Genomic DNA, 20417 nt, shown 5'->3' on the forward strand with positions numbered 1-20417 from the left:
TAGATTTTAATTTTTTGCTGTTTTCTTTCTTTTATTATACATTGCTAGAGTTGGTTTTGCCTATTTTATTATAGAATCCACCCAATTTGATTCGATTTTACATTTAATTCTATAACTTAATGATTTTGCTGCCTTGTGTGAAGCAATTGTTTTGCTGCACACGTTGAAGGATCGAAGTTTCCTCAAGAAAGAGAGTCGACTCGTCCCCTTCTTGTACACAGCGTTGATGTTGGTCTTCCAGTTCAGTCTGTTGTCGATGGAGACACCCAGGAACTTGTCCACATCCTCTCCCAGAACTCTCAGCGGTTGTGGAGCTGTCGTCTTCCTCCTGAAATCGACCACCATCTCTCTGGTCTTGGCCACGTTTCAGAAGCAGGTGATTTATGTAACAAATAAAACTCTTCTGGTCAGGTAACATTATGTAGGGGTACACAGTAACACAACTGATCATCTGATCATCCCTTTGTCCTCTGGCTATGTTTCCATGACTGAGCTCTACTATGGAGCGGCTGTAAATATGTATGTATGATTTCAAACTTTTTTGAAGCACTACAGGAAGAACGTCAGTGTCGACCAGATTACATGCAAAGTCTCAATAGTGAGACAACGTTAGAGTCCGAAGCTGCAGAACTATGTTGGACCTCATCATGCAAAACCCCACGATGTGGAAACAGTTAACTGAGTGATTGCATGTCACATTTGTAATGTCAAAACCATCCGCTTCTTCTGAGCGGCTTCATGCAGAGCCAGCTGATACAGTGTGCCGCCCAGATGTTTCGTTTAAAACATGGAGTGTCACTTTCTTATGCTAATCACTTAAATAAAACAAATAAGGTAAACCCCTGTGTGGTTGTGAGTCTTTGTCACAGAGGCGACGATTATTCCCACGAGGTGCTTTTCCTCTTTATCTGTGTTTGAGAGGGAAAGAAGAGGTAAAACATCTGGGAACCTTTTACATACTTTGGGATGCATGTTTTCTTTCGTTTGGCCATAAAAGGATGTTGTAATCAGGAATGATTGAGAGCAAAAAAAATAAATAACAGCTCATTGAGACAATAAACAGAAAATAATTTTTATTTGCCAAAAATTCCATCCACATTTGCTGTGCATGTCTGTTTTTAGTGAAGGTCAAAATACACTCCCTGCTGCTCATCGTGACTCACGTGTGGAGCTGCAGTGCCATCTAGGGAGACATGTGTAACCTGCCAGCGATGCCTCTCACAAAAATACCACTAATGGATATTTTTGTACTTATTGTCTCATATTTTATATAACTATATATATACACAATACATTTTCTTTCCTTTATGGATCCTCCCTCTGAAAGCACTTCACACGATTGTACTTCTATAACCAGAGTGACAATAAACATCTTGAATTTTTTACTGGAGTTGCACGAGAAACATGAAACCGTTATGTTTGTATTATTGTCATTATTTTGTGTATATTTTGTATGAAAAAAGTGTTTGAATCTGTTCTTAATCTATCAGTATCACATTAAGAACTGTTTTTGATACTTTGATACAGTTGCCCTTACACATAATATAGGAAAAATAGAAACAAAGAATCACTTAATATACAAACAAAAGACTACGCAAAGTATCAATTATGTTCATAATGAAACACCATATAACACAATATATGTAAAGCATGTAAGTAATAAGGAATGATAAATATAAGAAATATAGGACATGTGGTGACGTATTGGGATACGTGACAGCATCTCTTTTCTCAATCACAACACACTTGTGTTTTTAGCCGACAGACTGAAGCACAACAAACACAGATTCCAATAATCTTTGTTTTGACAATATTTATTTATACTTTCCCAACAGTAACATATAGTTCAGGACAAATGAATGTTTGAGAGAAGCTAGCACAGCAGTTTGCAGAACATACGATTTAAAATCATACGTGAAAGTGAACTGCACTCTGAGCACTAGAGATTTTAATTGTTCAACAAACAATATATTCCTGTAAGCAAGAAACCAGGGTTTATATTTATATATTTTCTATACTTGTGTTAAAGGCTAACAACACTTGTATTGGACAAGTTTTTGGACAATCAAGTTTACATCTTATTGATTGTTTCTCATACATCCCTTTGAGTCAAGGGCCTTTCGGTGAAACCAAAATAAAATGGCGACGTTATGGCACCGTGACACGAGTCAACACACCCGACACGGAAAAAAACGGAACGACAACGGGCAGCCGAGAAACGTTGGAGGAAAGCGTGAGGTGACAATGTCACTGCTAGAGGAGGGCGAAGCAGGAAGAGAAAGAGAGAAAAGGTCGTACAGGTACAGAGCAGAAAAGAGCTTTCAGAGAGACATGCTGAGGGGCTACACACATATAGATAGATAGATAGATAGATAGATAGATATATAATACTTTACGTTCAGAGCTGCGACAGTCTTCAAGCAGAAGAAGAAAGACAGAGGATAGAGATAGTGAGATCAAGCGCGGAGAGGATTACAATGCTAGGCGAGGTTAGCATGCTTGCGGCACGGAGAAACTTTACAGGAAGCCCAAGACACAGAGAATCACATGTAAAGGCTCGAGCGACAGTGCACTAATCTACAGGCTAAAGCTATACGTCGGACACTAAAGCTAATTACAGGAGCTACACATACTGTATATATTTATATATATATATATATATATAGAGAGAAATAGATATATAGGAGATATCGAACAAGCTGGATAGGCAAGGCATCGCATGCACGTGCAAAGGAAGCAAGTCTAGCAGCAGCAGCAAGAGAAGAAAAATGTCCGGCTTTCCACGACCGCCACAGTGAGATTCCTGTGTCGCTGTAATAAATCTGACGTTGTCCGTGTCACAGTGTTCACGCCAATTTCTTTTTAAATCTGGGAATTAGGATTAATAAATCTAATCTCTGTTGGGATGTAAAACTTTCATAATGTCTGTAAAATGCAAACAAAAAAAGACTCTTGATGCATGTCACATTCAGACCAAGTTACATTTTTGAGTTTTTTTTTTAAACATCAATTTATGAACAACGATTGCACATTGCACGTTATCATGTGTATACTCTAAAGTGCACAACCTCCCCTTTGGAGGAAAACTAGACAATACTGGCAAATTTATACTAAGGCAACACAGTTACAAACACACTAAGGTACACATTGGCACACACTGTCAAGTATTCACAAAAACACAGGGCTTCAGAGTGAAAAGTGGCTTTGCATATTCATTTAAAATCAAAACACCAGAGTCTCTTCGCAAAAGACTCGCAAGTGTTTTGAGGTGAAATCTGTCAGTTTCTTTAAAGCCAGTCCCTGAAACATGTTTTCTTTGAAATAGCAGAAGAGTCACAAACCAAGTCAAGTATCTGACACTGACACACACACACACACACACACACACACACACACACACGCGCGCACACACACACACACACCACACACAGGAAAAAAGCCTTTTGGACAAACAGGATGAAAATACAAGTAATCTATATTGGAGATAGAGAAAATATGAATAACTTTACCTCACAAATAGTCTCTGATTATACGTATTATATACACTTATGTATACACAAAGATATGTACTTAGGACATCTTGAAATACTATTTACAATCTATGATCAAAAGTGATTGTACACTGAGCAACCGTGTTGAGCAAATTGTGCTTTTCTAACTTGTTCTAATGAAAATGCGAGTGAAGCCCTGCTTTTCTTAAAATCAGGGTTCACTTTCCATCAACTATAACCTGCCTACAGTAAGCATGTTTAACTTGATTACCGTTAACTATTGTACGCTTGAATTAGAGCTTTTGTTTTGCAGGGTGTATAGATTGGACCCATACTGAAATATTGCTTGTGAATGAATAAAGAAGAAATCTCAGTTGCAATGCTAAGGGATACTCCTCCTCCTGATTTAGTGCAATAGATGTCAGGTATGCAGTAGCTGCAAGTCTGGTGAAGTTCCTCTACTCAGACAAAACACCATTATTGTCCCGTTCCCAGTTTTCTTAAAGATCCTTGATCTTTCATTAAGTGCTCATCAAAGTTATAATCCTTAACGATTCATTTTGATAACAGAAAGTGCGCGACGAAACTGCCAGGAACAACTCGGCGCTGCGTAGTCATAGTGGCCACAGTAGGTACTGCAGGTCATGTGATGCCCACTGGCCCAACAAGCGTATGTTATCAGTGGGCCCGTTGGAGGGAATTTGCTTTGTCAAACACGGGACTTTCGCCCACAAGACCGCTGTTCATGTTTCGTGTGAAACCAAGTTAACGTTGACTTAATTTACCGTAGTTTTGTTATGTAACTTCAGCACTTAACTAACGCTAGCTACCTAACAAACTTACTTATTTTAACCCAAACCACCCTAATCAAATAGTTTTGTTGCGAAAGTTCAAAGCTCCGCCGCCAACAATTAAAACTACTGTAAAGAGAGGCGATTAAAATCTCCAAATACTTTGAATGGCTACACAAATGTTCATCGTAGCGAAACAACGGGGTTTGAAATAAAGAATAATATTAAGGATTATAACTTAACGCTACCGCTTCAATGTTGATTATTCTCAGTTTAGATCATTTCATCATGTAAAGCACACTCAGCACAGCTAACAAAACGAGCCTTTACAACCTTAAATACACCGGAGAGAAGTGCGTATGTAAAATGAGTATAAAGTGTTGCTGCAATATTAAATAAGCATCGTAAGCTGCAGATCAAACTGTCAGAGGCTGATGTGAAGCGCGATGGAGCAACACGCCTTCATAAATTCTTTGCTGTTGTGTAATTTTGATAGAAATGCCTTCTTTTGTACATATTTACTACTGACGGCCTGCTCCAGTTTGTCTAACATGTGCTGGTGCTGCTATACATCACCAGTCAGGAGAAAAACGACCAACAACACTGCTTGACGTACTATGTGCAGATGTAAAGGCAGTTGATTACGCTGAGGTAAGGTGAAGTGCTTTTTTTTGTTTTAAACCAGAAGTTTAAATTGTAAAGTTACAGTAGAACACGACCACGTTTGGCACTTAACAACATACTCTGCAAATGAGAAATGATCCCACAAATAAAAAACTCTTCCTCATCGACCTATTGCACAAGCGTTTCATATCACAAAAAGTACAAGTTACATCACTTACTGGGATCTACTACACTATAGGAAATGCAGACAGAAGCACTTTTACATAGCTTTGGACCAAGTTAGTCCACGGCAAAGCTACAATACATAATATATGGATATATATATACAGTATATATATATATATATCTGTAGATCTTTTTTTCCCTCAAATATACTCTTAAATATGTGACGTTTGGAGGAAAGAGAGAGAAAAGAAAAACGTTTACCAGTACATTCACGACAAACAATTCATCCGTCAAGGGGGAAACGTACGGGAGGATTTGGCGAGGCGAGTCTTATAGATCATGGCCGAGTCGCTCGATCTCCTCGATAAGAAAGTCGATGTCCTCGAAGGTCGCCGCGGGATTTGAGATCACCATGCGGAAAAAGTTGACCTTGTCTCCTTGCGGTTGGTAGCTGACCATGGTCGTGCCGTACTCCATCATCCTGGCCTTTATCACCGGAGCCACCTGAAAGGGTCAGTACATACAGTATGAATAAACAGAAGCAGAGAGAAGATCAAACACTGCATAAGGTCTTCATCGTTCCATTGGTTTGGTTCATATATATTTACTACGAGGCACAAAACAAACAATGACATGAGCTTGTAGGGTTGTGTACATGTATTCAAATATGCTGCATTACTTAAGTACAATTTGGAGGTACTGAAATACAGTTAAGTACATCCAATTTATGAGAAAATCCAGTCAGCTGTACTATCAGGCCGTCCTACTGGCCGGGGGCCTGTTAAGAGTAGTGAGAGAGGACTACGTCAATACCGGTATAAAACAGATTAAAGATGTTTTGAGAAAATGTGAGTCACCGCAACCACGAGAGGTCCTTGTTATGCAGCTATGAATGAGCACCCAAAATAATATGCTGTTTGCTGCAGCAGAATGCAAGATTAGCCACGGACAGACACAGAGGTGCACAGTCACTCACAGACGCACACAAGCCACCGATCGCATGATCCTCCTGGCAGCAATAAGAACATAAAAATTACTATCTAAGGTGCATGAAATCCTTCAGGACCTTAAAGGCTCCATGACTTAACGCTCTGAAAGGGGACATTTTATATCGTCTGTGTTTTTATATATAAATGTAATATGTACTTTTACCGAACTAGATTTTCGAATGCAGGACTAACAAGTACTTTTACTTAAGTTAAGAATCTGAGTACTTCTCCCACCACTGGGGTTACAGTATAAAGGCTGCAGTGCAGCGGCGAGTTCTGTCCAGTAGCTCTCCTCACATAATCCCTCTTAATCTCTTGCAGGTGTTTCAGTAAAATAATCAATCAACATCTGCAGATTGCTGTCAAATCAGTCTTTTTGACAATTTTCCAGTTATCCTTCAGAAGTAGCCATTAAGTGCAAGTGGAAATCAAGCTCCTCCAGTCTGGACGTTTTCCTCAAGATTACATCATCCCTCAATCTGAGTGTCAGAGTCTGCAGGAAGAACAGCGAGCTGTCCAAACACTCGGGTTTCAGTGAGGCGTAACTTTGGAAAAACAAAAGGAAATCTCTCCGTTTGATGTGCTTTGACAAACGATCTACGGTGGATGGTTTTACAGATGCAGAGAGCTCTTTTTATGGGCGGGACGTCCCCCATCTGTTTGTCCTAATTGTCAATTAGTCGGCCCCCGCTGCCGTGGGATCCTCTGAGTGGCCGCCGTTAGCTAACTGGATAGCCTCACTCTCTTTAAATCAGGCCTGTGATACCCTTCTGTGAGCAACACTGTCACAATTTACTAAGTACACCTCATGTATGGCAAAGTATAGTTTTTTTAATCCAGAGGATAAGTGGTAGCCATGTTGTCCCTGATGACGGGGGGGACATGTGATGGTCAAACTGGATAGGAGTGAAAGGCTTGTAGCGCAAACGAAAGGTGCAGTGAAAGGTGTTTTTGGTAGATATCATAGTCGGGCTTCTTATCTCCGCTCGCCCACCTTGTGCAAGTGTTTCTTTCTCTCCTCGTTGTCCTCCATGTAGCGGATCCCAGGAGGGAGGTACCAGAAGCAGACGTTGGTGTGCTGAGGCTGGGGGAACACACAAGAGATGAGAGCAATAAACCGCCACCAAAGCAAAACATGCACACATAAGGACGAGCAATACTTCAATATTACAGACTTTCATTGTTTTATTTTGTAAATGTCTGTTGTTAAAATTAAAGCCACTATGTGTAGAATTTGACTTGTCTTGTCTTTGTGGTAGCATCAAAATCACATTATAAAACTGCTATATTCAGTATTTTATGTGTAAAGCAAAAACAATTGCTCACAGAACTATTACAAGACTCAGTTTAACTAAAATCTACAGAGCGTTCTTGCTTCTTTTCAGCTCATTGTTTTGATTCTACGGCCCGCAACTTGACTGATATGTGCATCCCTAGTTTTGTTTCAGTCTCAGTTTGTGTCATTTTAGCAATCACTCCAGCAGCCCAGACCGGCAGAGAGAAAAAGTTAGCAACACTTAATCACTGTCGAACATTTAGCAGCTAACAATATTAATATAGATGCAGTGCACACACACATTTAACAATCATCTTTGGTAGAAATCCTACAGATACCTCAAAATAAAAAGCGCTGAAAGTAACCGCAGCCCGTCAATTACTTCAAGCCAGAGTGGATTCTGTTTCCAGGCGTAACAAAGAAACCCATTATGTGTTCCCAGCATCAGACAGGTAGCTGCCTCCTCCTCAGACATTCTCTAAACGTCTGAAAGCCAACGCAGCTCTCTTATTTTTTGGCATGTGAAGCCTCGCTGGAGCAGCCGAGGTGTAGATCATTCATTACCAACAGCTGACTAGCCATGCACACCAGCCTCATTTAGACGACCCGCTCTGGTTCCGCCGTCGTTTGTTCAACATCAGATTGATGTAATGGCTCGATGGGAGCTATACAGACAAGTGAACACCTGGGCCGATGCCCAGAAGACTCGGCTTCCCACCCCCACCACCCTTTGGGTTATGATGCTCTCAGTCTATGGTGGCTCAGCGAGGAAACAATAAGCTTTGAAACATTAAAGAGCTTTCACTATAAATGACTCTGGGTGTCCAAGCACTTCTCCTGTAAAAGGTTTTTTTTAGCTTAATAACCCCGTCGTATGTTTGGGCTGTTGCAGAGGATACTTCAGACGCCGCCATTCATACGCATATGAGCAATTACAGGCCGCTGTGCTATTCATGAAACATAATAGCAGCACATTATACCGGCAGCTAGAGTTAAAAATGGCATTCATCCAACACAAAGCAGGAGCACGCTGCACGTCAATCAAGTCACCCGTAATGACAGCGAACACACGGAGGTAAGAGAAGCAACGTGGACTAATGTCGGCTACTCTCCTCTGATTGTGCGGCTGTATAAGGATTCTTGTGGAGAGCGGAAGTTAAATGTGGACGTACTTTCCCATTGAAGACCATCTCGTATCCTTCTCTGTCTTTGATCTTGTTGTAGAGGTACTCCGACAGCTCCAGACACTTGTCGATCTGAGCCTCAAACCCGATGGTGCCCTGTCGAAGGAAACGTTTCAATCTGTTAGTTTTGAAATGTTTATTTAGTTGAAACTTAATGGGGGTCCAGGGGCCAGAAGCAAACACCTACTCCATTGTATTGTGATGCAAAATGGTAAAGTACCCTTTATTTAAATGCTTTTGTCCGTGAACCATTGTCTCTGCCTCTCCATTGTTTCTAACCTCACTCACAGATTATGAAAAATATTTAACAATTTCTGATCCTACATATTTAAAGACCATTTACCCCCAGCAAAAACAGCAATCTATGTCAGAATCTATTAGAAACATCTAGCAAGCCAAATCTAACTTACTGTGGGCATCCCTGACAGCTACGACAGTGTAAATAAGAAGAGACAAATCATGTTTTTCTGCAGGAAAATTTGATAAGAATGTCCACAATTTGCATTCAATCCAGTGTCTTGACATTGCTGCATCTGTCATGCATACTGTATATAATGTCGCTCTGGTAGCGAACTGTCAATCACAGTAAGCCCGCCCTAAAGCATCCCCTGCTTTATGGTCTGTTTGAATCTAAATGGACCATAATGTACTAAATGAACATCATGCTGTATTGAAGAAGACTTGAAACTAGAGATTGAGACCATAAACTCATGTTTACAATGTTTACTGAGGTAATAAATCAAGAGAGAAGTAGAGTCATTTTCTCATAGACTTCTATACAAAGTGACTTCTTTTTGCAATCGGAGGAGTCGCCCCCTGCTAGTCAGTAGAGAGAATGCAAGTTTAATACATTTCTGCATTGGCTTCACTTTACAGAACCGGAGGTTGCCACCTGGTCGAGGCAGACGTCACACAAAAAAAAACTGTATTTCAAAGAGCTGCATGCAAACATGAGCAAGAGAGCAAACTACCTTAGCCCTCCACATGAGCCACAGCTTGAAGATGTCCACGTGGCGTCCGCACTGCATCGCTTTGTCCCCGGTGTCGTAGGAAAGGTCGTAGTGTTTGTCCTGCTGGAACAGGTAGCAGGCGTGCATCTGGTTGCAGTTCTGCATCAGACCCTGCGAAATCACATCCAGAACGGTTATAATCACCACAAGAACAACAAATACTCACATGCACTGTGTGTGTGTGTGTGTGTGTGTGTGTGTGTGTGTGTGTGTGTGTGTGAGAGAGATGAAGAAGACTACCTCCTCTCTGACCAGCAGGGCTGAACACTGCAGAGGGACGGACATCATCTTGTGTGGGTTCCATGTTACTGAATTGGCCCTGCAGTTAAAAACAACCGCCACGCCTCGTCACTTCAAATGCTCTTTAGCTTCTTGTCAGATTGTGTCCACACCACTCCCCCCCCTCAAAAAAATCCCCCAAATAACGTAACTTGCCTGTCAACCCCATCCAGCTTCCACCTGTGTCTCCGGGACATGAGCAGACTTCCTCCCCACGCACCCTGACAGCACAGACCGACAATCATTATCATGTCACGCTGTAAATACAACTTCAAAGTCCTTAAAGGGACACTACATTCTTCACTTTCAACATGGGCACCAATGTCAGCTTTGAAAAAGCTCTTAATGTCAGAAGCATGCATGTTTTTTAACAAGCATCTGTGGATTATCTGGCCTCATGGTTAAGAAGGCCTTCAAACACTCTTATTTCTGCATCCACAAATCCACAAATCCCGACAGAAATAGCAGCTACAAAGCAGGATGTTTTTTTTCCTCCATCTCAGCCAGTTGCGGGATGATAGATAAGGCCATTTATGTCTCTTAATAGAGGTGTCCCCCTGTCAGGACTAAATCACCTTCATTAACAGATAGAGTTCCTTCAGTGAGAGGGCCCATGATGGCAAAGTCAGTGGAGGAGGTGATTTACAGCCTCTGTTCCAGTTTTTCTAATCCCCAGTGTTAGATAGGAAATGGCTGGCTCCTATCTGGGTCAACCACCAGCAGTTAGAGGCCAGACAGACATAATAGATTTGTCAAAGTCACTGGTGACCTCAGTATTTCTGTGTATTCCTCCACCACAGTCCCTCCGCTGGAGAGGTGTATTTTTAAAGGTTATAACAGAGTTTCAAATAAGGCAACAGGAGACGTTTATGCAGAACTTCTTTCACTCACGTCCACGTGCATCCAGACGTCGTACTTTTTGCAGACGTCAGAAATGGCGATGAGAGGGTCAAAGGCTCCGTACACCGTCGTTCCGGCCGTCGCGCTTACAAAGAAGGGAACAAAGCCCTGCAGACGGACAGGAAATGATCGTACGTGAAAGCAGCTGATAACAATGCCGACGTGTTTCATCGTCACGGCGGTTTCAGCCGACTGAGTGCGAGAAAACGAAGGCTGGTTGAAGTAATATCTGCAGTATTTATAGCGGTGTTGTTAATGTGTGTCACATTACCTTCTGTTTCGCCTCCAGTATTCTCCTCTCAAGGTCAGCTGGGATCATTTTACCACTGAAAAAAAAACACAAAAGAACAATAATACTACATTCGAAGTAGAAGTCCTGTAAGAAAAAACGTAATCAAACCACGTGTACTTTGAGTGCAATACTTGAGTAAATGCACTAAGTTACTTTCCACCAGTGGAATCCAACTTCTAATATTTTCCCTTTCAGTTCTCGTGCTGACACGAGAGGCCGACTTTACCTTTCATCTACTTTGATGCAGATCACACTCTCCGTCCCGATGCCAAGAGCTGCTGATGCTTTTTTGATTGAGAAATGGCTCTGAAAGATAACGGAGGAAACACGAACGAGAGGTCGTGTTTAACTATCTGTGCAACATCTTATGTGTGTACATTTGTCAAACGGCAGTTTGTCTTTGGTTTTTTGTTCACAGCATCTTTCAAATGTCCTTAATAGATGAGGGAAGTGACATATAGTGTGAGAGACACACCAGTCACCTTCATATCTCCTTCATATTTCACTTTTAAAAACTCACAAACACAGCCACAACCAAAATGTGCAAAACTATCTGTCGTTATTCCTGCGCAGAAGAGGAAGGTATTTGACTTTTCATTTAAAAAGATCATTCAAATAGTGATAAACGCTCATTATTTGATCCAATAAGTACACACATTGACAAAGTTTATCTGCTGAATTGAAACATAAATGCCTACATGTTCGGATGTGAAGGCCACCAGTCTGGGAACAGATGACATTCCTTTCTCCTTCACTTCGGGGAACATCTTGAAGCGGGCCAGCAGCATGGCGTACATGTTGGAAATAGCACCACCTGGAGGACAGACAGGGCTCAGTGATTTACAGCCAGTCAGTGTCACAGCAGGAACTGGAAGAGTCTCATGGGAGTGATGCAGGGTTTCAGAGCCCAGTTTAAGAAAATGTCCGTGAATGCTTCAAATAATGAAACAACAACAACAACAAAAATCCTTTGTTTACAGCGTATCGAGGGATGACACGGCATCCAACTGGCCACAATGTCAAAGCCAATCACGGCCTTTGTCATCAAACTCCCCAATGATCGCTCCTCCTCACGTGTCACAGAAATGCACGTGAGAAATTAGAGATTGGAGGGCGACGAGGTGGGGGCTTGAGTTGGAAAAATAATTTTATGCTAATTGGCTTTGAAACGAGTTCCATTTATATCATCAAAATGCAAATTGACACATTACAGCACACACACACACACACACACACACACACACAGGCAGTTCCATTTTGAGTGAAACGGAGGGGTGGAGGGGTTGGCGTCGCCGTAACATACCAGGAGAGAAAATGCCGTCTCCTCGCCCATCCGACCAGCCGACGATCTCCCTCATCTTCTTCAGAGTGACGTACTCCAGCAGCACGAAGACAGGAGCCACCTCATAGGTGAACCTGCGTTACACAAGGGACATCACATGGTTGAAGGGTGGTTACACAAAATGTGCCATGACTCATCCCCGTAAAGAATAGCCAGTAAACGGAGATTTTATCCCCCCCCCCCTGCAGTTTGTGTGTTTCAGAACATATTTAGAGGTGAAATTGACGGCTCTTGCAGGAGGCGGATGAAACACTGAATCAATCAAATACTTGAAGGGTAACAATATATATTTTGTTTTCAAAACATGTAGCATTATTGTGGGTTGTACAGGCTTCACCTTCATTTCTAAAAGAGGCGATGTCTTGATTTGCACTCATGCTCTTGAACAAAATGTACTCGCTTTTCTTTTTTCCACATTTCAGAGGCTCAGGGCTCTTTGTTGTACAGAAATCTCACATTTCCATCATCCTTGCTGCACCAAAAAAGCACATTTCCTGTATGTTTCTCCAAATACATGGTGTTAGCTGCAGTAATGTTAACCCCCCACCCCCCTTGTGTCAACAGCAGGCGTATTTTGCAGTGGCACACAGTTGCCAAGACTGACTCTTGCAGAGTTTATCACCACAAAAACACACACACACACACACACCAAAATTAGCTTGAGATTAGTCTGAATTTAATTTCAGGGCTAATTTTCCTCCCTTTGAATCCCCATGGAGATCCGAGGTGAGGGGGAGGGATAAAAGGCAGAGGTGGGAGGGGTGCAGGGGGGGAGTAAGGGGGAGGATCTGCCTTTCATTTCACCCTTTTCATTTGCCATGATTGAGTGAAAAAAGAAGAGGCCGCTATCGGCCCGTGCAGACGGCATACAGATGGACCGGAAATGGAATTCATTGTCATTATCGCCATTTGAAATCATGATGAAGCACTGGGCCACATACTTACATATTGGTGTTGGCCGTGGACGTTAGCCAATCGGCTGCCAGTCCCACCATGTCTAATCCTGTGGAGAGCTGATTGAAGTACCTGGGATGGGCTGAGGGGCAAATAAAAGCAGCAAAAGGAGAAAATGAGAGAGGAAGCGTGCGAGGCGGCTGCAATTTCAACATTTGATCTGGTGTCGGGGAAAATTGAAATACGCTTCCCGTGTGTTTATGCTGAGTTTGTGCAAAAGAAACAGAAGCTGTCATCTTCTAAACGCGTTAATTGCAGCTTACGAATGCAGCTGCAGTGACGTTGTGGATGGTCTGGAGTGATAATGAATGCAGTTGGTGTTGCATCTGTTAGTGTAGGAGTTTAGTGGAGGGTGTAAACACCCAAACGGGGTTTTCCCACATTTGATTTGTAAAACAGAATACATCACACAGAGCAACTTTGGAACTGAGTAAATTAAATGTGAATATTTTTTTTTTAAATATGAAAAAAACGTAATGTGTCCTAAGTAGGGTGAAGTAAAAGTCTCACTTTAATTTACAATATAAACATACAATGCAGCATTTATAAGCAGTTTATAAATGTTTACTGTAATACACAGTTAATATGATGTAATGGAAATGACAATATAGTAAAAGACAGTTAATAATATAAAGGTGTATTCATAGGAGGGGATATGATTGCTGACAAATACTGTGCATTAAAAAATGTCCTTATTTCAGTTATATGCTTATTATTGAATCTTTATAAACTGTTTAAATTAAAATGTCGCCAAATAAAATCTATAAAAACAGATATCTGTGTTGGTTGTTTTGGGGATGAAATCTGTCTCGTGCTGTAAGTGTTCTCCAGTGTGTCAGCGAGGAGAGAATAATGGACTTGGCCTATGAAGAGCGGTTATTAGCCTATTATCTCCCACTAGGTGAACCAGATTTACTGCGTCACTGCATTTATCGGTCTGGTGGCCAAGAGGAAGAGGAGGAGGAGGATGAGGAGGATGAGGAGGAGGACGACAACTTCCAGGTCGATTTTTTTTAAATATCATTTATTTATTTTAAACAAAGATTGTGTTATTCTGTCAATACTATGCATTTTTGGGAGGATATTCCTTCATAAAATGGAGGATAGTATTTACTTAAAAATATGTTTCTGGTAGATTTCATCATCTGTTACATATTTGAGTCTTGTGATTTAGGACTTGCACTGACTCTGTGCCATTTATAGTTATTTTCTCTATAAATATTTTTTATGTTTATTATAAGATATTAAATGTCTGGTGATTTCACATAAAGACAAGCTGCAGGCCGGACTTTAGGCCTATACATACATTTAAAAAAAAGGCGGGGAATATTTCCTAACATGCCAAACTGAAACTGCTCAGCGTGTTTGGAAAAAAGTCAGAAATAAAGCAGGCTATTTATCACGCACGTGCCCAACATTCAGACCTGTTTTGATGGCGTATTTGAGGGTCGCGCGGCAGCTGATCAAGATGTCATCCAGCGAGGCCGGCTCGCCCTGCAGCTCCCAGTTGTTCATCTGGAGCAGCTCGTTCGGGTAATGAAAATCAATAACTTTAGTTTCCCGGTCGAAAGACTCCACGATGTAGGCCAGTAAAATATCCACGACTTCCTGCAGGAAGGTCATTGTTTTGGCGTCGCTGTCCAGGGCAGGTAACAGGTCTGTAGACAGAATAACAGCAGCGTGGGAGACGTCTTGTGATTTATACTGAGCACCCTCGTTAAACGTTTTCATGCAACATTAAGATGCACAAATTTTAGCCCTTTTTTTTTTTTTTTTTTTTTTGCTGGTAAATGATCCTGCAGGCCTCGGGACAAAAAAAAACACCTTTCGTTACATCTTTACAGGTCTAAACATTTAAGGGAGTTTTTGAAGTTTCTGCGACGTTCAACACCTCAAATCAAGAGATTCTGCTGAAGGTGACCTCTCCAAAAAAACTGCAAAAAACGTTATCTTTAACTCGCAGAATATTGTCGATATTTAATATAGATGTATATATAAGGATGGTGATCCATTTCAAGTTCTGCCATTTATTTACATTATATTTTTCATATGTAGATTTTTTTTATTCACGCTGGGAACAAAGAATGAAGCGGATCCCCTCTTGAAAAATCAATAAAATGACATTTAAATGAACATTATTGACATAAAGTCGATTTACAACGATGTTTTTCTTTCATTTAAAATGACTAACTATATAAAATTACATTTTTACACTGAATAAATCACGATAATCCAAAGCGAGGCCAATGCTGTGGCTCAACGAGACAGATGTGACAGATGTTTGACGTCCAGGTTTGTACGACATGCTTTTGTACCTGTTGAATAGAGGTCGGAGAAGACCAGGGGAGCTTTGGTGCAGTTGCAGGATTTGTTGCAGCCGCACGAGCCGGCAGCCTCTGTCTCTGTCTCTGTCTCCGGCGGCTGCTTGGTGGCCGGATCGGCGGGTTTCTCCACCTCCGCGACGTTTAGCAGCGCTTTGGACATCACAAAAAAATACAAATATGGACATATTTGTATTAACCTGACGAGGCCGAGCCGTAAATATAATGGTGGAGACAGCGTGCCACCCCCCCCCCCCCCCCCCACACCCCCTCCACTTCCTCCGTCAGTGAGCCGACGTACCACATAATTTCGATCCGAGTCCTCCGGATAATTTCTGGGCCGCCGCTTGGCACCAAGCCCTGGCTGGAAGAGAGAATGGATAAATCAAATACGGATGAACAGGCTTTGGGGTTTCAGAGTCCAACTTTAAGATACGAACAAACAAACAAAATGCGCCATGCAAAAAGCACTAAGATAGCTCTTTAGACGGAATTCTTGCATCCTGCAGAAACAATAAAATCAGTAAAAGCAGATGTGACGACTCAAAGACACAGCAGGCCTGTTTGGATTTTCACCCAATGCATCGAGACAATGCACTGGAATCAGAGCATCGCCTTTGGTCCATCAGAGGTGGTTTGAAGACAACAACAAAAACAGCCACTCACGCGTGCTGGGGCTCTGAGTCCCGGTATTGGCCCCTGCATTATCTGCGCCAAGAGACCAGAAACCCTGTGATGCCATTGTTGCCGGTAGTTAGGAGCTGCTGGAGACGCGGAGACAGACAGAGCCCATCCACATGCGACGACCCGGAGCTGTTCAAAGCTGATGTGGTGCTGAATCTCACCAGACCTCTCCGACTGCTGAAAACCCCGCCGCGCATCCGACAGTCGCTCTATGCTGCAGGAGAGCCCCTAAAAATAAAAAACACGTATTGTGAAAATAAAAAAAGAAACAGAAAAAAGACGTCCCCGGTGTGCTCTCTTTTTTACAGGCGTTTTACAGGTGCTAAGAGTTCAGGCGCAAAGAAAACAAACTGCGGTGAAATGTCGGGTTTTTTTGGATGAAAATGTGCACTAAAAATAAAATCAAAACGAACTGCAGCCGCCCCCCCCCCCCCCCCAAAAAAAAAAGCGGCGTCAAATAAAGCACCTATATGCTACAGCTGCTGGTACATATGCAGCACACACGCGACTAATTGCATCCAACCTAAATATCACGTCACTAAAGAAGTCCCGTCATGATGCACTTCAAGTCATGACGAACTGCGTCGTGAGTCGTGACTCCATATATCCCCAACATTTTGTCCTCTGCACGCGCTGAACTTACCCTCCATACGGACAGCGAATGCCAACTAATCCATCTGCCCGGCAGTTGTAGACCTATTTCTTGGGAGAACGGCTGCTCCAAATTGCGCGCCTCCGGGCGGAGGAAGCGGCGGGGAGGCTTCTTCAGATACACGAAAGTGCGCACGGGTCCCTCCTCTCTCCTGTAGGGGCTCGTTACTCCAAAAGTATTTATTGCACGTGACTTGTTCACTTGCTGCGGTTTGCTCGTTTCAGGGAGAATAACTCTCTTAGATTTATTTTGCACAAATATCAATATTATCAACACAGTCTTCACATAAAGTATCGAGATAAATGATTGATATGCAATGTTTTCAGCCTACAATGAGATGGACACTGGGTTGTACATGTTGGATAGGCTAAGGTAAATAAAGATATAGAAATTAAAATGGTATCAGAGCCTAATTCCACAAATTATCAACTTCAAATTACAATCCAACACTGTTTTCTTGTCGTTTAAACATGAATGGGAGCAAACAGAGCCTGCGGGCATGAGAGCTGTAGCCTGAGCCACATCTGTTATGATTTATGAATGCAATCACCAGCAACCATTTAATGACACAAAGACTCATTAAAATAAACTCAACCCTTTGGCAAAGCCTTGTTGATCCCGTCGCATTGGTGTATGGAACTACAGTAAGTGTGTGATCTCCAAAGAGGCCTTACACAGATTTTTTTCATATTTCTATTTTTGTTCTGATATTAATAGCTCTTTTTCTGGAAGTTTTATTTCTATTTCATTTTTAAAAACAGCAATATTAGTCATTCTTTCTGCAACAATATTATTTACCCTGGAGTCCCAGTTGATCCTCCCTTGCTGTCTGTGTTTTATGGATGTTTTTTGGCTGTATGGAGGTGTTTTATTGCCAGTGTGTGCAGTCAGCGTGTTGTTGGGGGTTCACTAACTCCCTGTGGGGGATTCTCCTTTGAAATGTCACATAAAAAGGTCAGTGGTTGAATCTCAAAGAAATTCTCAAGCCAATATAGAAAATACTACATAAAGAGGCTGGTGTGATATCAACATGACACGGCTGCTTCTGATATCTTGGACCTTTTTCTTTTATCAAAGATCTGCAAAGCTCGGTTATGCGTTGAGGAGGATGTACTGCCGACTATCAGGAACTCATGTTGCATGGGAGCAGCTCTGCTAAATGTAAGATTAATTAAACATCACAAAGAATTTAATATATTTGACGTTTAAATGAGCAAAACACAGATTACAGCAGAGGAGACAATGTACATTTCTTACAATTTGACAACAGTGAAGCAGCTTTTCAGAGAGATAAACTCATCAAAATGGCTTAAAATGCAAAGTATTGAAGCGTAAGAGGATGGATCTTGTATTTACATGATGTATACATACATGTTTTACAATTCTATTCGGTGTTTAAATGGATACGGACAACCTCAATGTTTGAGCGAAGGAAACTGATGCAGCAAAATGAGCTAAAGTAGCAATGACTAGTTTACAAATCACATAAATAAAACCTGCATTTACAGTTTTAAGGGCAAAGCATTTCATTATTTACATTTACTTTCATCCTGTCTGCATTTAGATCAATAAGACTTATAATCAATGCAGTCAGTGCTTTTCATTTACGTAACTTATCAGTTGTTTTCAGAAGCTTTGACGGATAAAATACTCATGTATTTTACAACATGACATATGATTAATACATTGTCACATTCAGAATTTGATAGATTATGTGCCAAATGGTTAAAAAGACCAGTTGTGTGGTCAGTACTGTTTGATGAGCCTTCGTCTCTGGGAGGTCTTCCTCAGCAGATGTCTGAAGTCAAACGGGTTGTCCTCAGTCCGACTCTCTGTGGAGGGCATTCTGGGAAGTGAGTGTCTGTCAACGCAACACAGGAGACAACAGTGAACGCAAAGACAGAGTGTGAAGTAGCAAGAACAGAAAAAAAAACATAAGAGGTGGTTTGAAAGATTTAAACCAAAACCAGAGAGGAGACGAAACAATTCACGTTCAGGAGAGAGATTTCATATTGTTTATCATCTGCAGCGATCATTCATCATGTGTCTGAGTCAGTGGCCACGCAGGACCGCAAAAACAGATTAAATATGTTCTTGCATTTGTCACTTTGACCAACTGGTCTGTAGAAGGCAAGTGTGGCTGTTTTTGTGGGTAAAATAAGCTGATCTGTAAAGAAAGAAAGACCTGATCCTGATAGGTGTGAGGCTGTAATGCACAATGTTTGAGGTTCTTCCCTCTGTATCCAGGACATACCTGTCGTTACAGACGGGTCTGGAAGGCTCCGGTTCGGTGACGGCCCTCTCTCTGGTCTGTCTACTGGCAGCAGCTGGTGTCTTCTCCGTGGACTGCCTGCCATCCGTGGACCCTCTCCTCTCTACAGTCGGCCTCCTCTCAGGCATGTCCTCTGTGGCGATGCAGGGCTCGGACCTGCTGGAGGACAGCGTCTGGTAGTAGTGGTCATCCACATCCAGCAGCTTCCCTGGACTGGAGCACAAAGAAGGATGTCAGGAGGACAGACTTTGATGTCAATCACAGACACACAAGTGCAAATATATCTGCAATCGCTGGTTGAATATTTTTAACATATTGCCCAACCCTACTGGGGTCAACGTATCCTCAAACAACAGTTCGTATGATATCGTGTTTTCACAGGAGAATACTCAGTTGGGTTTCGGCAACAAAACTACTTAGTTAGGTTTAGGAAAAGATTGTCATTTGGGTTCAAATAACCACGGAGGTGCCGTTACTGAAGTATGCAAGTTAAGCGACAAATAAATCAACATTGATTCTTGTCTCACACGGGGATCGAACAGCGGTCTCCTGGCTGAAAGATGGCTGGCTGTTCAGCTATTCAGATGAAACAGTCGACATGAAGCGTGAACTGCAGTTTGGCTTGAGAGCGTATCTGTTGTATGAGATGTGCGAGTACAAAAACACGGGAATCATTACAGCAGTGGTCGATGCAGACACACTAAGAAATTGAACTGCCCCAGAAGACTTGTATTTGCATTTATTTAAAAGAAACTTGAGGAGCCAATTCATTAACGTGCATCGACAAACACAAAATAATGTAACTGGTGCATTTCGGAGACTTCGGAGACCTAAAAAGACCCGCTGATGCATTTCAGCCTCTGCCAACTTCTTACAGAGAAACAAACACAGAGGCTTTAAATAGACTCCTCCTGTAGGCAGCTGACTGCAATCAAGACCTGATGGATCCCAGGTGTGTCCTCTCTCAAAGAGACCAAATCTATTAATGCAAAGCATCTTAAAACACACGACAAAGGGAATAAGTGGTACAAGTTACTGTTTATCTTTAAAAAGAAGCTGAGTGGATTCATTATCAGACAACAGAGCACATAGCTGCGCCAGTCTTTCTTCCTTTTTTCGGCATTTATTCATTTGTGAAGATCCTTTGTGTATCGATCATTGTTAAACTCCAGATGTGCTGTTGAATAAACT

At 41.8% G+C, this 20417-nt stretch overlaps 2 protein-coding genes across 4 annotated transcripts in view; both read right to left on the reverse strand.

Moving 5' to 3' along the window:
• Nucleotides 1-1787: 1787 nt before the first annotated feature.
• gad2 (glutamate decarboxylase 2) lies at nt 1788-17088 on the reverse strand. 3 transcript variants are annotated; one of them, XM_031850215.1, is made up of 17 exons: nt 16946-17088; nt 16285-16530; nt 15920-15982; nt 15613-15771; nt 14722-14955; nt 13289-13379; nt 12305-12417; nt 11700-11815; nt 11228-11307; nt 10981-11035; nt 10701-10817; nt 9966-10030; nt 9771-9849; nt 9492-9641; nt 8509-8616; nt 7055-7144; nt 1788-5575 (listed from the first exon to the last, which is right to left on the reverse strand). In XM_031850215.1, exons 2-17 carry the CDS (start codon nt 16358-16360, stop codon nt 5402-5404), a joined length of 1770 nt encoding a protein of 589 aa, XP_031706075.1. In that variant the 5' UTR covers nt 16361-16530; nt 16946-17088; the 3' UTR covers nt 1788-5401. The 3 variants fall into 3 exon arrangements, with proteins under 3 accessions (XP_031706075.1, XP_031706077.1, XP_031706076.1); XM_031850217.1 differs by lacking the exon at nt 16285-16530; XM_031850216.1 differs by lacking the exon at nt 16946-17088 and having other exon boundaries at nt 16285-16727.
• A 1071-nt stretch (nt 17089-18159) lies between these two features.
• myo3a (myosin IIIA) overlaps nt 18160-20417 on the reverse strand; it is a 47923-nt gene continuing 45665 nt past the window's right edge. The window contains exons 36-37 of the mRNA XM_031850483.1: nt 19209-19439; nt 18160-18815 (exon numbers count right to left, since the gene is read on the reverse strand). Coding sequence (XP_031706343.1) covers nt 18701-18815; nt 19209-19439 — 346 coding nt within the window. The 3' untranslated portion in view covers nt 18160-18700. The remainder of the gene's footprint in view (nt 18816-19208; nt 19440-20417) is intronic.

Source organism: Anarrhichthys ocellatus, unplaced genomic scaffold, assembly GCF_004355925.1.
Source record: "Anarrhichthys ocellatus isolate YVR2014 unplaced genomic scaffold, GSC_Weel_1.0 scaffold10, whole genome shotgun sequence".
NCBI lineage: Eukaryota > Metazoa > Chordata > Actinopteri > Perciformes > Anarhichadidae > Anarrhichthys > Anarrhichthys ocellatus.

Coding starts and splice junctions, on each gene's coding strand:
- gad2 (XM_031850215.1), bottom strand. CDS start 16,360: ATGGCATCACAGGGTTTCTGGTCTCTTGGCGCAGATAATGCAGGGGCC. Junction 15,983..16,284: donor GACTCAGAGCCCCAGCACGC/GTGAGTGGCTGT, acceptor TCTCTCTTCCAG/CCAGGGCTTGGTGCCAAGCG. Junction 11,308..11,699: donor TGGCCTTCACATCCGAACAT/GTAGGCATTTAT, acceptor GTTATCTTTCAG/AGCCATTTCTCAATCAAAAA.